The 19,622-nt window shown below is 52.7% G+C and overlaps 1 protein-coding gene and 2 long non-coding RNA genes across 25 annotated transcripts in view; 1 reads left to right on the forward strand and 2 right to left on the reverse strand.

The window, feature by feature from the left end:
• The window catches only part of MBNL3 (muscleblind like splicing regulator 3), a 100,683-nt gene extending 94,451 nt beyond the window's left edge, over nt 1-6,232 (reverse strand). For 4 of the 20 annotated variants that reach the window (XR_014571861.1, XM_083796938.1, XM_083796939.1 and 1 more), the window contains exon 1: nt 5,193-5,345. Coding sequence is in view for 1 of the 20 variants with exons in the window: in XM_083796927.1 (XP_083653053.1) it covers nt 6,053-6,091 (39 nt within the window). In the remaining 19 variants the exon portion in view is untranslated. Of the gene's footprint in view, nt 1-4,141; nt 4,965-5,192; nt 5,348-5,466; nt 5,598-6,052 lie in introns of those variants that run through there. The other 16 variants (XR_014571860.1, XM_083796928.1, XM_083796926.1 and 13 more) reach the window with 13 other exon arrangements.
• On the forward strand, nt 5,455-7,449 carry LOC310880726. Its single transcript, XR_014571863.1, has 3 exons — nt 5,455-5,600; nt 6,111-6,317; nt 6,472-7,449. It is a non-coding gene; the product is annotated as an uncharacterized lncRNA (long non-coding RNA).
• Nucleotides 7,450-9,524: 2,075 nt separating this feature from the next.
• On the reverse strand, nt 9,525-18,605 carry LOC310880727. 4 transcript variants are annotated; one of them, XR_014571867.1, is made up of 6 exons: nt 18,538-18,605; nt 18,333-18,456; nt 17,008-17,272; nt 13,771-16,138; nt 13,231-13,422; nt 9,531-12,097 (listed from the first exon to the last, which is right to left on the reverse strand). It is a non-coding gene; the product is annotated as an uncharacterized lncRNA (long non-coding RNA). The 4 variants fall into 4 exon arrangements; XR_014571864.1 differs by having other exon boundaries at nt 9,525-13,422; nt 18,581-18,602; XR_014571865.1 differs by having other exon boundaries at nt 9,525-13,422; nt 18,333-18,453; nt 18,538-18,601.
• Nucleotides 18,606-19,622: the final 1,017 nt, after the last annotated feature.

Below are 19,622 nucleotides of genomic sequence, written 5' to 3' on the forward strand. Positions count from 1 at the left end.
CAAAATCCAAGCTCTTTCTCAAAAAAGGCCCTCCCTTAGGAAGCCTGCCAGTCAAACCCGATCACGAGGCTGTTTTCAGAGAGTGAATAGAGTTCTTATTGACACAGCTTATGTCTGCAGCATGCAGCCCTCTGCAAGGCTTTCAAGAACAGATCGGATTACACAGACACATTCTCTCTGATTTTATGCATTCAGAAGCCCTCAGACATAAAATACTGAGCTCTGAAGGCCACTGGTTTTCTGCCTTGCTATCACCATACGTGCTCTTACAAACGGCGTATGAGCAGATCCTGGCACCCTGACGTGGGCTCCCAAGGACCTCACCCTTATCGAGCAGGGCCATGTAATTTGGAGGCCAAGCCACAGATTTGCTCCAAGTGAGTAACGCAAGACGACTCATCCCAGCGGTGGGTACTTAGCATCAGGACGGGAGAAAGGAAAAAAATAAATATCTGCTGACACCACTTAAAATGGGGGAAGATAACATCGCTCTGGGTAGACAATCCTTCCTGGAAGATGGCATGGAAAAATGGGAGGATACACACCTTTTAAGAGAACACGCACCACCACAGCTTCGCAGGCAAAAGGCACGCAGCTGCGGAAATGTCACAAGCACTGATTCAGGCAAACAACCTACCCAGGAGCAGCAATTTGCATGCCTACATGAGCCTAGAGAAAGCAAACTAAAAGGAACAGTTTATACCGTTTCTACATTCAGTGGACACAATGAGGAAGTCTGTTCCAGGAGAAGACACACGTACAAAGTCTGGAGTACCCGCGATTGATGTTGCATTAAAGGTGAACAGAGCATTACAAAATGTTTCAGTATTATAAAGGCTCCAGCTCAAAGACCACACTTCAGCAAAGAGAGATGCGTCTGTGCTTGGCACATATGCCAAAGTGGGACCTGAGCAATGCCCTAGGGAAGGACACATGCACTGCCCAGAGGTCTGAAATATACCAATTGAAAAGACAGTTGGAAAATAATCCAACCAGCAAACCAGTTCCCTATCACCTAAAAGGGAACAGTTCCTGCACTAACTCACCCACACAGAACTGAAACTTCTCACTGCGATATTACATGTGGCAAACACAGCAAATCGAGCAAGTTTGAGCTTCAGAGCTTTTAAGGGATTTTAAGAGCAAATACACACTGTTCAACAAAGAAAGACATCCTCTGCCTTCCAGGCTATGATCACCCTCCAGCCAAATGTTTCTATCATGTTTCAAAAGATTTTTTCTCACATTTTGTGCTTTGGGTCCAGCCAGGAGGCTGGACCTGGGTAACCCAAATGTGCAATGCCGTGTCTGTCTGAGATGGCATATCTTTGGTTGGACATTTGGACTTTGTTTTCACAGCACAGTGAAAGAGCCACAGCTCTTCTAACTACATCTGGAAGGTGAGACCTAGGCAAACTCTGCTTTTCAGCGCACAGCCTCCCTCTGAATGAGCAGCATCGTGTTTCTAGTACTCGGTTTCCACACGTGACTTCTAGTACACTCATGGTCAGAAAAGCCTGCTCCTATAAAGGCTGCATGTTCTTTCCCAACATGTCTGAGTCACACAATGGTTTGCTCCACTGCCAAAGCCAAGCTCTTACCACTGGTATGGCAAGGGTGTCCTGCTGCAGGCATCAGTAACCAAATTCTGACTGCAGATTCATAATCATCACCTGTGCCTGCATCATCCACACACAAAAAAAATATCTTGATTTGCTTTCAGGCTCCTGACTAAGCTGCAGACGCCGGTGCCTAGGAAAGCCGTGGTTTGACCTGTTCATGAAGAAAGAGCCATTTGCAAGACACCAGCCATGCAGTTTTGCCATCGTTTTAACTTGGCATAAGTCAGTGCTGCTAACAAAAGCGGCAGTCTGGCCTCATCCTGTCCTGCTTCTACACCCCAGGTCCGTGTGCCAGCACAACTGTTTGTGTGGCCACAGGGAAAAACAAACCAGGGAAGCCCTGACTGTTAAAGAGTGTCACTTTCTTTGTTGTTACTCTGAAAGATTATTTTCAATCAGTAAGGATGGCAAAGGCACGAGAGCAAAAGGCTGGAAGCAGAACCACTTTTTCCACTGCAGCACCAGCTTCAAAACTGATTTCCAAACTACACTGCAAGAGGTGAGAAAGCCAGAGCCCCCCAGTTCAGGGTCACAAGTTTAAGTCCCACTTCGATGTTCCCTTAAACACACAGAACAAAACTTCTAGACCTGTAAAACGTAAGAAAAACACTTAAGCCTCTTGCCAGACATTCTTCATCAAAGCAGGAGGCAGAGCGGGCCACTGTTGCTTACGAAGTGGAATTGTGCATGAAAACCACTAGAAAATCCTCTTCGTGGATGCCAAACTGCATCCGTTACTGCAGCACTGCCACCCCAGCACCCCTGCTTTTCGGTAACCTCCCCATGGCAGCTAAGGGAAGAGGCCAGTCACTAGATGTACTTCCTCACCCTCCTTGGAGGGTCCTCGCTCCCCCTTAGTGGGGAAGAGGATGTCGCGCCCCAATTTCTCCTGACTCGGCCAGACATTGCGGGAGGCTGAGCATCACAGAGCTTACGGCACCTAGGGGGTAGCTTCCTCCCTAACCATCAGGGCTGCTCCGGACCCCGGTGGGTCTATCACAAACCTCCTGGAAGATAGTACCAGACCCGTTATAGACGCATCCAGACTGAACAGGTACGTGTGTAAGACACGGCTGCTCCGGGAAGACTGACTGCGTATGAGAACAGGCTGCACCTTCTCTCGCTATAGGTGCATCCCATAATAGCTAGAAGCTTCTGTACAGTCCGCTGTCTCTCAAATAGAAACACTGAAATGCCAAAATAGCTCTCAAACTTTTCTGGGCCATCGCTAGTTGGAAATGACTTAATTTAAATATGTACCATATCTATACACTCACACACACACACACCAGGGGAAGTTAGCACTTGTAAGAAGGGCTAGTGCCCACGCACGGGAACTCTGCGCTCGCACTGCGTGTGCCCGGGAGCCGCACAGCCCCGGAGCAAGGCAGGCCCTGTCCGACAGCCCCCCCAGCTCCCACCCGCTGGCAGGGAGCGCTGGAAAGACCCCGGCCCGCGGGCTCCAGACCAGACCTCTTGGTAACACAGATCTTTTCGGGGGTATAGAGTGGTGGGGGCAGGGAAGATTTAAGACCAAATTACAGAGCCCTTTAAATCCCCCTCAGTTGCGCGAGCTGCACAAAGCTGAACCCGCGAGCCCTTTCCTTCGGGAGGTTGTTTCTTCCCCCTAGGGCAGAGATGTGCAATTCAGGCCCTCATTTGTAAATAAAGCTCCAAGGAGCAGGACTGTGCCACATAAGGTATTTCTCCAACCTGGAGAGCAGCACCGCTGCAGCCTCTACGCGCTACCTTAAAAGCGAAATACCCGCAAGGAGGACCCATAGGGGGAAAACATCTCTGCAACCCCATTGAAGCTGCTTATGGAAACTTTAACTGCATTACTTCTGCTACTGCATAATCCCAGCAGAACTTGCTTAATTCAGACTGCTCCAACTCAGACACTCGATAGTTTCAACGTGGTATATAGACTATTACCTCGCTCTAATTACAGGATCACATTACATGTCCAACAACCACTGCAATTTAGTCTTGCTTGATACACCCCAGCTCAAAATTGCTCATCCCACCTCTCACTTCCATACTTTCTGGCATCCTTTGAATAAAGGCAGAAACACCAAGCAGCCCTTTACTAATTGATATGCACACGCCCCAAGCCCCCCGAAGTCGTTATTTCTTCGCAGTAACGAAGCCGACGACTTTCACCAGCGCAGAATAAACAAGCACCCAGTTTCAGGCAAACAGCACGGACACGGCACTGCTCCAACGCTTACCTATACAAACACATCCCAGGATCACGGCTTATAACCGTAGCTGCACAACACCCCCACATTCCCACGCCGCTCCCGAAAGCCGGCGTCGGTCTCGCCCGGAGCCCCGGCACACGCGGAGCCTCCACGGCAGGATCGGGCCCTCCGAGTTTCGCTACCTCAGAGGCAGCGGCACGCGTTTCGCCCCTGAGCTCCAAACTGCACCCACGGCTCCCGCCGCCGCGGGAGGGGACGGCTCGCTCCCCGCGAGCGCACGGCCGAGCCCGAACCGAACGCTAACGGGTCTCTTACTCTCTTCTTGCCTCGCCATCACCCTCATGCTCCACAGGGGAATATTTGGCTCCCCGAGCAGACGAGCTGTCCGGCCATCGCTCCGCAATGATTCAGCAAGGGGGTGGCTCCCGGTCGGAAGGCACACCTACCGCGAACTGTCATACCACAGGGCTGGGTGAAAATGGGAGAAGTTGCTCTCTCTATCATGGCTGCACTTTCCGAAATGCGTAGACCTGGCCTGGCAGGGTCGAGGGGGGCAGGGGCGGGAGGGGGGAATCCATCTGCAGACACACGGAGGCAACTCAGGGAAATATCTAGAGCCTTTTAACTACGGCACAAGTGAACGATGAAGGAAGGAAAAAAAAAAAAAAGCCAGACACTTTCAGAGCCAGCATCAACTTCGCCAGGCTGTGTTCTTTGTTTCTAGGCAGACTCCAGTGCAGTGGCAAGAACGAACAAATGCGCATGTCTTAATAAGAGTCCAAAAAAAAAAAAGAAAAAAAAATCCCCCCCCTCCAAAGCCCCCACTCGTTCCTGTAGCAGGAGCGGAGCCCACCCAACAGTTTGCGCTGCTTTTTCAGGACTAAAACTCCGCTTCGGCCTCGTTCCGAAGGCGGATTTCGCTACGCCGCGCGCTATCAGCGCGGAAAGCCGCCCGGCACACTTTTCGGCAGCCACGACGGCTGCAGAAACGAGTTAGTTAGTTTGTCGCTCGGGTTGGTTTTTTATTTATTTATTTATTTATTATTATTATTTTTAATAAAAGCCCAGAACCGAGCAGCAGCCAGGGGCGAGCTTTTGCGGATGCTTTCCGCCAGCCTGCGCCAGCAGCCGGGCGTGTTTCGGGGTGGGGGGGGGGCAGCGCCGAGCCGCGGCTCAGACAAAGACCCGGAGCGCCCCAACCCCCCCCCCGCCCCCCGGGGCCGAGCCCCGTACCCCGGCCCCGCGGCTCCCCCCGGCGCCGCCCCGCACGCAGCCGCCCCCCCCCCCTTCCCCGTTCCCCCTCCGGGGGGGGGGCTTCCCCGGGGCCGCTGCCGGGGGGGGGGGGGGGGGGGCGGCGCGGCCTTACCTTGGCGGCGGCGCTAAGCGGGCGGGCGGGCAGCGGGCGGCCGCTCCGTGCCACGCGCGGCGGCGGCGAGCCACGGGGGCCGGTTTAGCACGGGGGCCGGCTGCGCGCCGCCATTTTAACGCCTCCCTCCCCGCCCTCCCCCTCCCTCTCCCTCTCCCCCCCTCCCTCCCCGCGGCGGCCGGCCACGCGCGGCGTGGAAATGTCACTCAGCGGCGCCCCCTCCCCGCTGCTCCCCGCTTCCCCTCCCCTCCACCACCACCGCCGCCGCCGTTACATTGACGCAGCGGCTCCCGGTCGCCGTGCCCGCCGCGGCGGAGCTAGCAGGGCACCGGCACCAGCAGCAGCAGCAGCAGCCGCCGCCGTCGTGGTGCTGGCCCCTCCGCCGCCTCCCGCCGCCGGGCGCACATGGTACGCTCCGGGGCCGCGCCGCGCCGCCGCGCCGCCTGGCTGCTGCCATGGCAACCCGCCGGCAGCCCCGGCCCGGCCCGGCCCGGCCCGGCCCGGCCCCGCGCCCCGGGGGCTCAGCGCGGCCCAGCCGAGCCCCAACTCCGCCTCCCTCCCCGCAGCCGTCCCCGCAAAACCGGCCTCGCGTCCTGCCGCCCGGGGGCAGCGGCCCAGCCGCCCCCGCTCTCCCCGGAGTCGCGCCGGGCATCCCCTCCGCCCCCGCAGACCCCTCCAGCCCTGTCGCGACCCGATCGCCAGAGCCGCGGGCCGTGTCGCCCCGCCGAGGCCCGGCTGTCCCCAAAGCCACCGTCACATCTCCCCGTCCCCCCCCCCCCCCCCGGTCCCCAAAACTACCGTCGCTTCACCCCCCCGGGGCAGAGGGGGGCTGCGTCCCCGCCAGCCCGGGCCGCCCTTACCTCGGCAGCGGCGCGGCCCGCCCGCACCGCAGCGCACATTTTCGCTCCCGGTTTACAGCAGAAAATCGCCTCCGCCAGGACGGTCGCGAGGGAGAAGAGGCGCAACGTGAGGCAGACGAGGGAGTAAATCAGAAAGCCGCCCTGCGCGCTCTGCACGCTGCAGGCGAGGAGCTGATTTCCCGGTAGACGTCTTCAGGGTGCCTCAAGCCAGACCTCGCCAGAGCGGCCCTTAAAGATACCCGCTGTCTGACTGCAAGCAACCCCGGTAATTTCTGACTTGAGCGTCTCGTTCCCACGAATGCTCACATTTTAATCGCGCTTTTTTGTTAGGGCGAGCTGAAAACAACCAGCAACCGTTGGATCACGTAAGAAAACTGAGTCAATCACCTTTTTCTTTTCTTTTTTTTTTTTTAAACCAGCGTTTTACGGGGTTCAGCGACGCATACTACGTTTTGTCAAGCTCAACCAGAAGCTGAAAGAGGCAGACGAGGGTCGCTTATCGCATGCGGAATGGCCCTCCCTGAAAACAGCACCGATGGAAATGACTGTAATAAAAGCGCCGGTGTTGGCGGTCCGAGCAGCACACCGGGAGCCCTGCTTTCTGCACCCCGTTCAGACAACGACTTCCTCTGCGGCCAGGAGCAGATTACTTCTCCTAGTTACCACCATGCCGATTCATAGTTGAAATCAATTAGTTAATGTTTGCAAAGTCAGTTGAAGATGAAAAAGCATTACATACTGCTAATAAAACTGTAATGATCCCACTGTTAAACATTAAACGCACAATGATGTGTAAAAAAATTGCATTTATGCCTCTTGCTGCAAGGACAAAGGATTAGCTCCTAAAAAAGGAAGGACGATCTCAGGTTCGCATCGCAGGACTGTGCCTCTGGGGTCTGGCTTCTGTTTATGTCTGCTGCCGGTTATCTGGGCGGCTGCGGGCAAATCGATGGGGCCACCAGCTTTTTCTGAAGCAGCCGGTGGGGTGACCGTGGCAGGTTAATCCACAGCTAACCCAAAATCACCAGATGCTTTTGGAAAATGCCCATCCTGAGCATTTTTGTGCCTCAGTTTCCCCGCCTGATAAACGGGGTGAAAATTGCCACGGTTACTGCTCAGCCCAGAGCCGGGCCGTGCTCAAGTCCAGGACGCAGGGACAAGCCCGTGGGCAGCCAGTGCCATCAGCCCGTCGCCCCCACACACACGGCAACTGCTCCGACCTCTGTCCCCAGAGGAGCATGGTAGCACCAGCAGCTACACTTTTATTCACCTCAGCACCATCCAAGCGGTAGTAAAAAAATTCCTGCCAGATTTTTGCCAGCAAGAGACTACAGTGGGGAGCAAGCCCTGGCAGCACGGTCATTAAAAGCAGGGAGGGCTGAGCTGCTCACGGGACACATCACCCAGCAGTGTGAGGAATAAAAGCGGGCACGCAGGACTTTCTAGGAGATTTTTCTTGGCAATGAGTCTTGCCTTAGATGTAAAACCAGTAGCTGTGCTGCCGGTAGGGCTCCAGGTTGCAGTCTGTAGAGCAACGCATGTCTGATGTTCTGACCTACAGGCAAGAAGGAGGTGAGGAAAACCGGGAAAACCAAGCTTGCCTGTACCTTTGGGCCTGCACAGGGCCACATTCACATTGACGAGGCACCGGTGTTTCTGGCTGGGCAGAAGGATGGGTGGGGATTTGCACAACAGAAGCTCCGGGCAGTTTTAGATTTGGCACAGGGATCTCGGAGAGGAGAACTCCTCTCCAAAAAGAGCAGCCTTTTGACAAGGTATCCCTCATTTCCTTAATTGAACTGCCCTTTTGCAAGGAGCATCCCTGAGCTGCACCATCCTATTGCATCTTCCTCCCGAAATCTGATGCTACCCTGCTCTGATGGTGATCGGTTGTTGATTGCAGAAAAGCTGAATCATGAAACAGAGGTTATAAACAAGGTTATTTTTAACAAAGCAAATGAAGCTGGCATGCAGAAGTCGCAGCAAGGGGCTGCCAGCTAGGGCTCTCGGGTCCCAGTCCTGCCCCAATACTCCCCATATCCTGAAGCAAATTACAGGCTCTCTAACCTTTAATTTACCTGCTTATAACAGGGACAAAGCAGCAGACTCCAGTTGTGCTTTCTTTGTACGACAAAGCTCCCGGTGTGACAGTGCAGCAGTGCTGGGAGCCATGCAATGCCAGGGGCTGGCTTTTGCTATCGCTCAGCACCTTGCAGAGCAATTTCCAGAAATGCAAAACGATCACACAGTCACATGGCGCTTCAACGATGTTCATAGACGCTTTGAATGCAGAGAGAGACCGCTCAGTCTGATTCCCCCCTCCCATATTTCACAGGCTCTTCTGTTTCATTTCCCACACGGAGCCCAGTGATTTGTGCTTCATTTTACTCCCTGAAAACTCAAAATGTACAAGTTTTGTAGCCCAGAGTCTCATGTTACATCCTTCAGGCACCCGAGTGCTGTAGGGTGTTTGTTGTAGATACCCAGCCCAGGGGGAGGGAAGTCTGGTACACCCGCGGCTGACTGCAAGATTTCCCGATGATGCCACTTCTTATCGCTCTCTCAAGAACTTACATTCTTCACGGAAAAACATATTTAATTTCCACTGGGAAAGACGTATCAACTCAGGGAAGTGGGGGACTGTGGCTGGGACTGTGTTCAGCCCTCCACACACTGCCCGAAGAATGTGAACTGCCCCACGTAGAGGTTTTTGGGAACCTTCTGTGCTCCAGTGCATGCCCCGGTTAACAAGCACTTCGGGTGTCTCTCCACCTTTATATAGATAGGCAGTAACATTAAAGAACTCTAGCACTTTTGAAAATATTTTGTAAATAAATAAATATATATGTATATATTTATAGATATATGTTATATATATATACATAGACACACGTAAGTTTATGAAAACTTCAGGTTTGAAACTTTTCTGCCATACGTTATTACAACCCTGCTGCGGCTCCTTGTTTCTGGAGGGACTCACCTTTCTCGCTCAAATTTTCTTCCAGCTAAACATTGATTGCCACACAGAAAAAAGAAACCAAGGCATCGGCGGATTAGATCCTGAGTGAGTTCTGTTCCCGTTGTCCACTTCCTGGTGCAAAACCCTGGCTCACCTTCACCTGCCTGCTGTGCAAGCAGACGTTGAGCCCCCTCCGCGTGCCGGGGACACACGCCTGCACCTTGGCACAGGTTGGTGACGCCCATGCCGGGCACCTCCGGTGTGGCTGTGAGAGGTGGAACAGGACCAACCTTGCAAGCCAGTTCCCTCCTGCAGGTGCCTGCAAGGACATGTGGCTGCATGCCAGTGGATAGAATAACCATCGCCCCGCGCTAGTTATGGGGCAGGGATGCTGCAAGGCGGCTTTAATGAGTGCTTGAGACGCCTCTGTGATCTGTAGATGAAAGGTGATTTACAGCTGCAAATTATTGTTCTTCTTCATGTGAAGTCTATTATTTTCTGGTGTCCCTCATTTTGACTCACGCTGGAGCCCGTATTTGGAGTGGAGCAGGCTGAGAGGCAGGCTTCTCTCTGTGGGTGGCTGTGTAGTTGCTTTACATCCCAGCTTCTTGCATGCCTTAGAAATGTGTGATCAGCTCCGAGCATCCGTTTGAGGCAGCCTGGCAGTGCCCATTGTTAGGTAACTTGGTCTGGGGTTTGCACAAAACTGCAGCACTCCAGCAGGTTGCTTAGCTGGTGGTAGTGGAGAGCCCGTGTTGGAGACTGGATATGCGGCTGGGTTGTGTATCCCGGGGACAAGCAGAGGACCATCTGGGTGCACCTTAAATCCTGCTGCACGGAGAAGGGAAAGGAATATAATGGGCCTCCTTGCTTCTGGCTGCCCCGGGGAAGGGGAGGGGAGCAGAGAGGACCAGACAGCACCCACCCAGTCTACAGCTTCTCATTTGTGTCCCAAAACCTCCTGGGCAGCAATTACAGAGCAGGAGAGGTTTGTGTCTTTGGCATGAGTCTGGAGGGAAGGGATATCAATGTGTTTTTTGTGAGGGAACAGGTAGATTTGTTGTTCTTCCTCTTAAACTCACTATGCACCACAGCACACTCATCCCATCAGGCTCTGGACAGTAAGAGTCCTTTTGCTCTTTACTACTAAATAAAACAGTAGAAAATATCACGTTGTGCAAGATGGTTGTAAGATGGAGGGAGAAATACCTCTGCTACCCCACGCTGCACGGGGCTGCCAAACATACACCTGCAGGAGGGCAGGACTGGTGGCACCGGGGGACGTACCTGTCCCACCCCAGGAGAAAAGGGCATCTGCAAACACTGTGACCAGGAGCGACTCCGGCACGGAGCATGAGTTCATGCTGCTGCACTTGTTGTGCAGCCCTCACGCTGGGAAGTAAATGACCGCTCACAGAGGCCAGCGTGAGGAAATCAGAGATTTTCTCAATCAGAAGAGACCTTTCAGCCCCTTTAAATCCTGCCTCCTGTCCAGACCAATTTCCCCTTTCTTTCCCAGGGTCCATCTAAAGAGCAGCAGGTTTTAAACCCCTTTAAGTGCTGAGTTTCCCGGGTAGCCTCATGTACCAGTGACTGAGGACTGAAAGGAGCCTCCAGTCCCACCACAGCCCCTTCCCTACCGCCAGCAGCACCGACTCCACCAAACCTTCCCCAGCAGCTGTTTGCCTGAACAGTTAGTTGGTCCAGGGCTGTCATTACCCTCACCATTGACACAACAGTCACGCTCTAATTTCAACATTGGCTCGCTCCCAGCAAATCCATTTGGGTCCCATTTTGGGAGCGCCGCGAGCCTGTGCCCACAGCACAGCTGCCACCGGCAGCGGCTGCGCAGAAGGGCACCCGCGACATCACCCGTGCGGGCGGCTGGGCTCCCCGAAATGCAGGCTGCTGCTGGCTCCCGCCGGTCCCTAACATCCCCTTGGGGACCAGCCATGGCAACAGCCCTGCCTGCCTTCTGCAGAAGCACCGCCAGCGTGCACGCGACTACCCGCAGCTTGGTAGCAGGAGCAAATCTGTGTGCTGAGCAGAAACAAGGCTGTAGGTTCTGTGCCCTGGTGACTGTATATATATATATATGCACAGAAGGAGGCTGTGTTTCAAAAGCATTTGGGTCTCTAGTGCCAGGACCGAGAGGGATAATTAACACCGCAGTCATTCTCTGGGCCAGTCGCACCTTTGCACCACTTGCAGACCCGGGACTCCTCTGCATCCCCTGCTGAGGGACCCGGTGCTTCGGGACGATGCTGCAACCCCTCCCCTGACACCATCTCACGGCACAGGGAGTCCTCTGAGGTGCTAGAGAGCTACAACCAATCCTTGTTCTTGCTGTTAAAGGCTGCAAGACTAACAACAGTGCGAGTCAAGCACTGCTATGGGGAGCATCTGGGAGGAAATTCATTGCAGCTCTCATCAGTACTGTGATAAGCCCTAAGGAAAACAGGGAAAGAAAACGTGTGCGGAAGATTCACCCTTACATCACCGTAAAGTCCTGCTCAGTCTCCTTCCCTATCCCCTGGTCTTTAACACGCTCTCGTGTTGCATTTTCTTGCTGCAAAATTTTCTTCAGGAGGTTTTGTCCAGGGCAGGGGGGCTCCAGGTCCACCATTACCCTGCCCAGCACTCGTGTCCTGGGTGATGAAATCCAGCTTTCTGGTGAGAGCATCCTGCACCGAATTCCTGTATCGCTCTGTGACAGTACTGACCGAGAGAAATATTGCCAAACTCTCTAAAACCTAATTCCACTCAAGCAGATGTTGTTTTAAATGGTCACTGCTGAATATTGCCGGTCTTACGAGTGGTAAGGCCAGTTCTCTGAGCAGCTCAGAAAATGACATTTTACGTAAAAGCTCGGCACATCAGGATCGGTTTGACATCTCATCAAGATACGTATTGTTAAAGTATTAGAAATATTTTATTTTTAGCAGCTGCATTTTGGCAATTAACAGTTTTTAATAACCACAAGTGATGTCAAAGTGCCACACCCTGAACCGAAATCGCTCCTGGCAGGTGGGGCCAGACTTCTCAGCTTCCTCCTCCTTTTAAACAACTGCTGCAGCAAAGAGACACTGAAAGGTGGAAAAAAAACACACAATCTTGCATTGTGGTGACATTGACAGATGTGATGGTGCGGGCTGTACATGACGTTGTGATTTTTTATTAATAACGCTGCACTGCAGAGCTCAGGGAAGGAAGAAATGCCTGAGTGCGTGGGGAGGACAGCTTTATTCTTTGGACTTGCAAGGGAAGGAACATAACGGTGAAGGCAGAAGCACTGGAGGGGAACGAGGGCTCACGGGAGAGGCAGTGGGTGTCTGGGAGCACCAGGTGCACGCAGCAGACAGGACCCCAAGCGTCACCTATTTCGGCTTTCAAACAGGCCGTCTTGAACCGTCCCTCCTCTCCCACCCAGCCCTGGAGGAGCCGCTCTGCAGGGAGGGCAGGGGCCGTGAAAGCAGCCGAGCGAGAGCGCCAGCACGTGAGGAACATGCTGCCCAGAGTCACGTCGCCACGCCGCCGAGGGGAAGGAAACCAGGCTGTAAAGGGAGGGAGGCCGGAGGGGCAGGAGCTTCCGGGGGCGGCTGCTCTGCTCTGCTCCTCGTCCTCTGAAGGACGAGTGAAAGTTTTTGCTCTTCGGGTAATTACTACAGACATTTGGGTTTTGCTTTCACATGCCCTTTTTTTTTTTTTTTTAAAACTTTCTTTCTTTAATTAACTGTGAACCCCACTACGGCTGCGAAACATGGATCTGCAGAAGCGAAGCTCGTATAAACGCAGTGATTTACGAGCCTCTGGAAGTGAACTGGCATTTCTAAAGAACCCCACCCAGGCCTGGCAAATACCAAGGGAGCGAGCTGACTCACTGCCTGCTGGCACTCACTGCTCGCCCCCGATGGCCACGGGTCTGCAGCCAGTTTGGGTGCACACAAGACGGTTGCGGCGACTGGATCCCTGCTCCCAAAGCGACGCTCATTTCCACCCGAGAAGCCACCTGCTGTGACCTCCTGGTCCCAGGGGAGGTTCGGATGGGAACAGCAGCAGTGTTGCAAGGCTGGATCGAGCTGTAATCACCGGAGCTATGTGCTGAATGAACCAGCGTGTTGACACAGCCTCTGCCTCCAGCAAGGACTAATAACCTGCCTGGAATTCACAAGCGCTCGAGTCACCAGAAGGCAGAGGAGAGCCCTGGAGAGCAGCCTACCTGGCAAGCTGTGGCAGAAGCCCCTTTGCTTTGCTATGCCGTGAGACCAGATGAGAGGATAGATGAGCTTGAGAAAGCTCTTAAAAAATCCTCTGTTTACTGCAGGAGGATCAGCCGAAGAAGCAATTGCCCTCTGAGCACCTGACACAGAGGCGAAGAAATCAGTTCAGCCATTTGCAGGTGTGATCTTGGCTAAAAAAAAAAAAAAAAAAAAAAAAAGACAAAGGCGTTACCACTTTGTTAAAATGGCCCCTGCCTACTCAGCTCTCTGCTCCCTCACATTAACGCAGCCATATCTGACAACTGCGAAGAAGTCCCTTCCCATCGCTGTGTTCCCATCAAACCACACCGCGCTGGCCCTCAGCCTGGCTCAGGGGGCATCTCTGGGCTCCCCAGGGACCGCCAGCCCGGGCAGCCACCCGCGGGCACTCCCTGTCCCAAAGGCTGGCTCTGCCACCGGCCCGGCCGTGCGCGGCCCCCTTCCCACGCGCCCGTGGAGTGGCGCTGGCTGCGGGTGCCCCTTGGGGGGGGTTTGCCTACCAGAGCATGTGCTGAGTGCCGACGGTGCCCGGATTCCTGAAAGTGAACCAGCTGGGCTGGTTTTTCCTTGCCCTTTTTTTTTTTTTTTTTTCCAATAGCTACCCATCCAATATCTGCTGTAATAAAAAAGGCAAATCAGAAAACAATGCGGTCTGTTTGTGTGTTGTAAACCGGGAGAACAGCTGCTACTCCTAGGCTGAACAGGAAACGTTGGTACGAGAGCCATAAAAAGCAGAGTTTCTACTTTCAGTTGCTGTCTTCCTGCGAAAAGCAGCTTCTGCCAGCCCTGCTGCCTCTTTTTTTTCTAACTAAACTCACTGTAGTAGTGGGGAACAAAACACAGGAAACAACGCTGGCTCTCAGCACTGAGTTGGGGCTTTGGAGAGCCTGAATTACATCCAAGGAGGAGAAAAATTGTTTCCTGATGGTGCCCAGTGTGCAGTGAATCTCTAACAAACCCCAGCCCCGGTGTGCCCCTCCAAACCGCAGCATCGCCTCTGAACACAACTGGCTCTGTCTGCCCTGGAAACCTCTCGCTGCAGATCAGGGCACCGGCAGGCGCTGTGGTTGGTGTGCGTATCCATTCCTGTTGGAATAGTCTCCATCTCTGACTTAAATAAACCTCCCTGGCTCTCTGGTGGACTCAAGACGCGGCTGATGCTGAAGGGAAATCCTTTTCCAAACGGGTCTCTGTTTCTTCCTCCAGCATCACCTGTCCAAGCACTTCATCAGAAACTAAAGGCTGCTCTAAATTTGATCCTGAGCCAGGCTGGTCAGTCCAGCCTGTACAGTCCCCACTGTATCAGAATACAGAAATGCTTTGTTTAAGTATTAGTCAGCCATTATTATTTTTTTTTTCTGATTTACAAAAGGTGTGCAAATGACTGTGGGAGAACAGGAGAGGTGGGAAAGACTGCGAAATGCCACACATCCCAGCAGGGCCACTGCTCACACCGTCAGGGCTCCAAAATGTCCCCAAAATGTAGCCCAGCACTTACCCAGCTAGGTGAGCCCTGCATGAGCTGCTGTGTCTCCATGCAGCTGAAAAGCTGGAAACCCTTCCCCACTATTTAACTAATAAAACGCTGGGTGTCAGCTTTGCTCTCCCAGACTGTTGCTAGAGCTCCTTATCCCCAGGGAGACGTCTTTTGGGGAGTCGCATTGTCAGACCTGCAGCCCCTCTGAAAATTTACACAGCTAGGGGCACACACACAAAAAAAAAAAAAGCATGGAGGCAAGTGGAAATAAATAAATTGGAGATGTCTACTCTTTTCTGAAAATAATTGTGTTTGACGGGAGAAAACTTTTGTCCTAGTTTTTGTTTTATCAGTGGAACAGCACTTGACAAGACCACTGCTCGGCTTTTCTTTTCTTGTTGTGCGGAGGGAAATATTTCTGCCTTAACAGAAGTGATGCTTCCTTACAGACAAAAAGCAGCCCTTAACAGAGCTGCAGTACAGACAGCTCATCAAAGCTGCAACAAAGATGCCGTTGTACCGTAACAGGGCTAAGCAAACAGCCTGCTAACGTTATCATTCAGGCCTCACATATGCGGCACTGCAATGACCATTAATAACAGAACGGGCTAAATTCTCATACCTCTGCACAGATTTCAGCCTTGCTCTAGTAGTAGCCCCACTCTTTTCCCACGAAGCCACTGGTGAAAGCAGTCATTACAGAAATCGGGCCCTGGGAGCAGCCACATGACATGGCACAGCGCACCGAGGGTTTGACCTCCCCAAGGCTCCATCAGCGCATTGAGATTTTATCACCACTTCCTCACATTCGCCCTGCGAGTAGGGAAAGGGGTCTGCACTGCTGCCGTCATACCTCGGCCTTTACACACAAGCACCGTCCAGCCAAGGAAACTCTGGGCATGGGAGGCGGTTGGAAGGCTGAAAACATCGGTCCCGGCATTTTAATATCAGACTCGAACGTTTTAGTAGGGCTCTGGGTGCCTTCAGGTTGTCTTGCTGAGGGTGCTGTGGTGCACCAAAGCATTTCCCGCGTGCGCTCGGCATGCGGGTGCGCAGCAGGAGCACAGGTAACACCAAAAAGGAGCGGGGAGCTTGGAGGCGCTCAAAACGCGACGTCTTGATGCTGGGGAAACAGAAGCTAAAACTCGGACAAACATCAGCGTAGTCAAACGGCGCGCTTCGCTTCCAACAGAACTGCTCCTGCAGCAGCCCCAGCGGGGCTTTGCTGCTGAAAGACCCCCGGGTTTCCGAGGGAGGAGCGTGGGAGCGGCTGGGGAGCAGGGCGGCACTCGCAGCGTTGGTTTTTCCGTGGCTCCCTCTAGCGCGCACAGCGCGCACCGTGGCGAGGCTCCCGCACTCAACCGGAGGACCGGATGCGATCTGAAACAGATCTAAAACAACGGGCAGTTAACGTGTATTTGCAGAGAAAATGTTTGCTCTGGTAGAAACTCTATCATTTCGCACCGAAAAACAGCTCCCGGGTCGGCACGGCTGGCTGGCTGCATGTTGCATGCTCACGGAGTCTGGTTTCCCGTGGTTTTGAACCAAAAAATTAAAAGGTCAGAAAGACTCTTCTGTAACAGCAGCTCTGGCCTATTTTTCACCTATCACTTTTTCATTTATTCATATCTTCCTCAGGGACTGATCTACCTATTAGAATAATAAGGTTATTTTCTGAGTCTAATCTAAGAAAATAAATTAAAAAGTCTAAACCTTCCATTAGATCTCAGAGAGACAGCATTTCTCGGTCAAGGAGAGCCGAGACACTCAGGAATATTCGTCCAGCAAATAACATTTATTAATTATGCATATTCATACACACAGCCATGGACGGCAGGCAGCCTCCACCCGCAGACTCATAGAAGGGTGCCTGCAAACTGATGTGTTAAGTAAATAGCTCCTTTATTGGTCTAAGTAGTCACGTAGTAAAGGAGCTCCCATTTCCAAGTATCCGTGGAGCAAAATAATAGAAAAGCTATTAAAATCCAGAGAAAGATAGATTGCATTATATTGCCTAAATTAAAGCCTCAATTGGTACGAATGTAAACATTAAGGTTCCTACTTTCCTCCAGTTCTGAATACCAAGCAGATCTTGGCCAGCACGTATAATATATCCCTTCCATAAGTGTTTTTTTTTTTTTCCTCCCCTCTAATTTTTTCTTTTAATCTTTGCATTTATTCTGAGGCCAAAGGCATGACTACGCTGGAAAGAGCAGATCCACCGCAGCTTCAGGTGAATAATGTGCAAGGAACAACTCACCCTCTGCACTCCATGCTAGCAATTGGCTGGAGGACCCCGTGTCCTGTGCTCTGCACGCCCCAGCCCAGCCTTCTTCCCTGGGACCAGATGGGGCAGGGGAGCAGATTTCATCCCCTGAGGGCAGCGAGCGAGCTGGGATGTGATGAGATGTCTGCGTGTCTCTGCTGCTTGGCATGCGAGGGGAGAATCTCAACACCTATATTTAATGTCGCGATATCAAACCCACTGGGATTTGATGGGGAAACACATCCAGAAGCATTTTGTTCTGAAAAAAAAAACACTTTGTCCATCACACCTCTCAAAGGCAGGACTGCCACAGGCCCTCTGCGGCGAGGACTGCTCCGTCCTGCTTCCACCTTCCTCCTCCCACCCCGAGGGAGCCACTCAGCGCCTCACTGCGGGCATCCGAGCTGAGAAACACCCCACCGGCGTGATCCGTGCCTCCAGCCGCCGCGTGTTTGAGGGTTTCATAGCTGGCTGCCAACTGATGAGCGAGGCCCCCGCTGAGCAAATCAAAATCTCGCAGAAAAGAAAAGAAAAGGAAAAAAAAAAAAAAAAAGGCTTGTAACCAAATCCTTTTGTCGAGCAAATCCGAGGCACATCCTGCTTAATTAGCATTTCTGAGAATTAATCAATTAATCAGAGACGTTTCCTAGGCTTTGAGCTCTGGAGCAGCATGCGAGCACAGGGGATGGCCAAGCCCCTGTGTGAGGTCGGCGAGGAAGACGAGCGTCCCAGGGTGAGACGGTGATGAAAGGCAGCCGGGGCTAACTGCCCTCTGGAAGCAGCTTGCTCCCTCTAAAATAAAGGTGGCCACGCCAAAGGGAGTGTGAAACACACTGTTACTGTGGCAATGGGAGCCACAGGAGGTGCAGAGCATCTGCCCGCCCAATTTTAAAGAATTGGGTATTCCTTTTTGTGTAGGGCTTCCGTGGAGATGGGGAAGATTCAACTGCAATCCCCTACCCTGGCTCGGAACTGCTGGTAGCCAAGCACCTACAGGGACAGGTCACGGAGAAAACCCTTGCTTTTCTCCCCAGGATGGTGAAAGCCATTGCCCCAGGGCTGAATCCCAGGGAGAGACAGTAACACTGGGTGATGCAGAAATCTCTCATCTCATTAGAAAGCCAGCTTGAATAGAAAAGGCCCAGTGCAAGCAGAACCCACCCCATTAGCCACAAGCAACATACTGGGGTAACTGGTGGGTGCTTGGGCCCTTTGAGGGGCAGCCTCAAAAGGGCTGATCGCCCCACTGAGCCCTCCCTGACACCACCGAAGCAAGCCCCAGAGCACAACATGGCACGACATCGTGTGAAATGGCTCACCACGGCATCACACAGCCCTCTAGAGAGATGGGCGAGGTGCTAACACGGCTCCTTCTCAGTTGCTTGCAGGAATCGGCAGTGCTGGGGATGCAAATAGCAGTGCCAGTGTGTCCTCCACCCACTGCTGCAGGGTGAAAGCTCATTTTAACAGCTGACCCTAATGAAAAGTAGATTTACCTTGCCCCCCCCCCCCCCCCCCCCCCACCTTTCAGACGCCAAGGAAAGGTGCTGCACCCCTCTGCACCCACATTTGCAGGGAACAGAAAAACCAGCCCAGTGGCTGGTGCCAGCTGAAAGGTATTTATTTAAAGGGAACTGAATGAGCTGACCTATGCATATTCACAATGTGCATTAACACCCAGACCTTTTTAAAGAGCCTGTGACAAACCTTGTGGGTGGATGAGACCATTAGGTTGTCTCCACTGGCCTCTTGCATGTCGTGGGCTCCTGCTGTGGTTCATCCAGTCGCAGTAACACTGAGGCCAACAACGCTGTCTGGCAGAAGCAGCTCTTGCAGAAAGGCAGCCAAGCTTCATCTGGAGACAATACGAAGCTGAGAAGCCCCCGCTCCCCTCGGTGGCTTGATCCAGTAGTTAACCACCCCCCACTTAGAAATCTGTGCATGAACCAGTAACGTGAAATTAATGATTTCTTTCATCTTCCTCCTTGGCAGCCTGCTTGAGCTGCTTGTTCTACTGACAGTAATGATTCAATAATCTGAAAAACATTGTACTTCATTTACAGTATTAACAGCTGAGTGTACAGATACAGAGATTTTATTTATCCTTAAGGAAAGGCTGTTCTGCAGCCTGCAGAAGGTGACAGAATGAGTCACCTTTAGATCTTAATTTCAGATGTTGCCTCTGCAGCTTTTGGTTTGTGCTTCCGCTTTGTACAGAAGTGACAGAAAAGCAGCCAGGTCAAACAGGCTCATCCGGGGGTTAGGACTTAGGGCATGGTTTGCCAGGTTTAGCAAAGAACAAGAAGGCAGGGATGTGGGGGCCCCGATCCCCCTTTTTTACAGCTTGCGGGTTGCACAGTACCAAGACTGTAGCAACATCTCCTCCACCTCTCAGATGGGTTGGGAAGGAAAACGCTGCCCTAAGAGCATGTTTAGCAAGTGACATTCTGCTCAACAGCTGAATGTTTCTGGGGGAAATGTGAGAGTCAGCTGCTTCATTTCAGATTTTCCTATCCCCATCCAAAATACGACCCTCTGTTTGCAGAAAATCAGTGCAACAAAAGCAGATAATGCCACCCCTCTGCCCCGCAATGGGGAAAAGAGAGAGA

The sequence above is a fragment of the Anser anser genome, assembly GCF_964211835.1.
Source record: "Anser anser genome assembly, chromosome: 13".
Lineage (NCBI taxonomy): Eukaryota > Metazoa > Chordata > Aves > Anseriformes > Anatidae > Anser > Anser anser.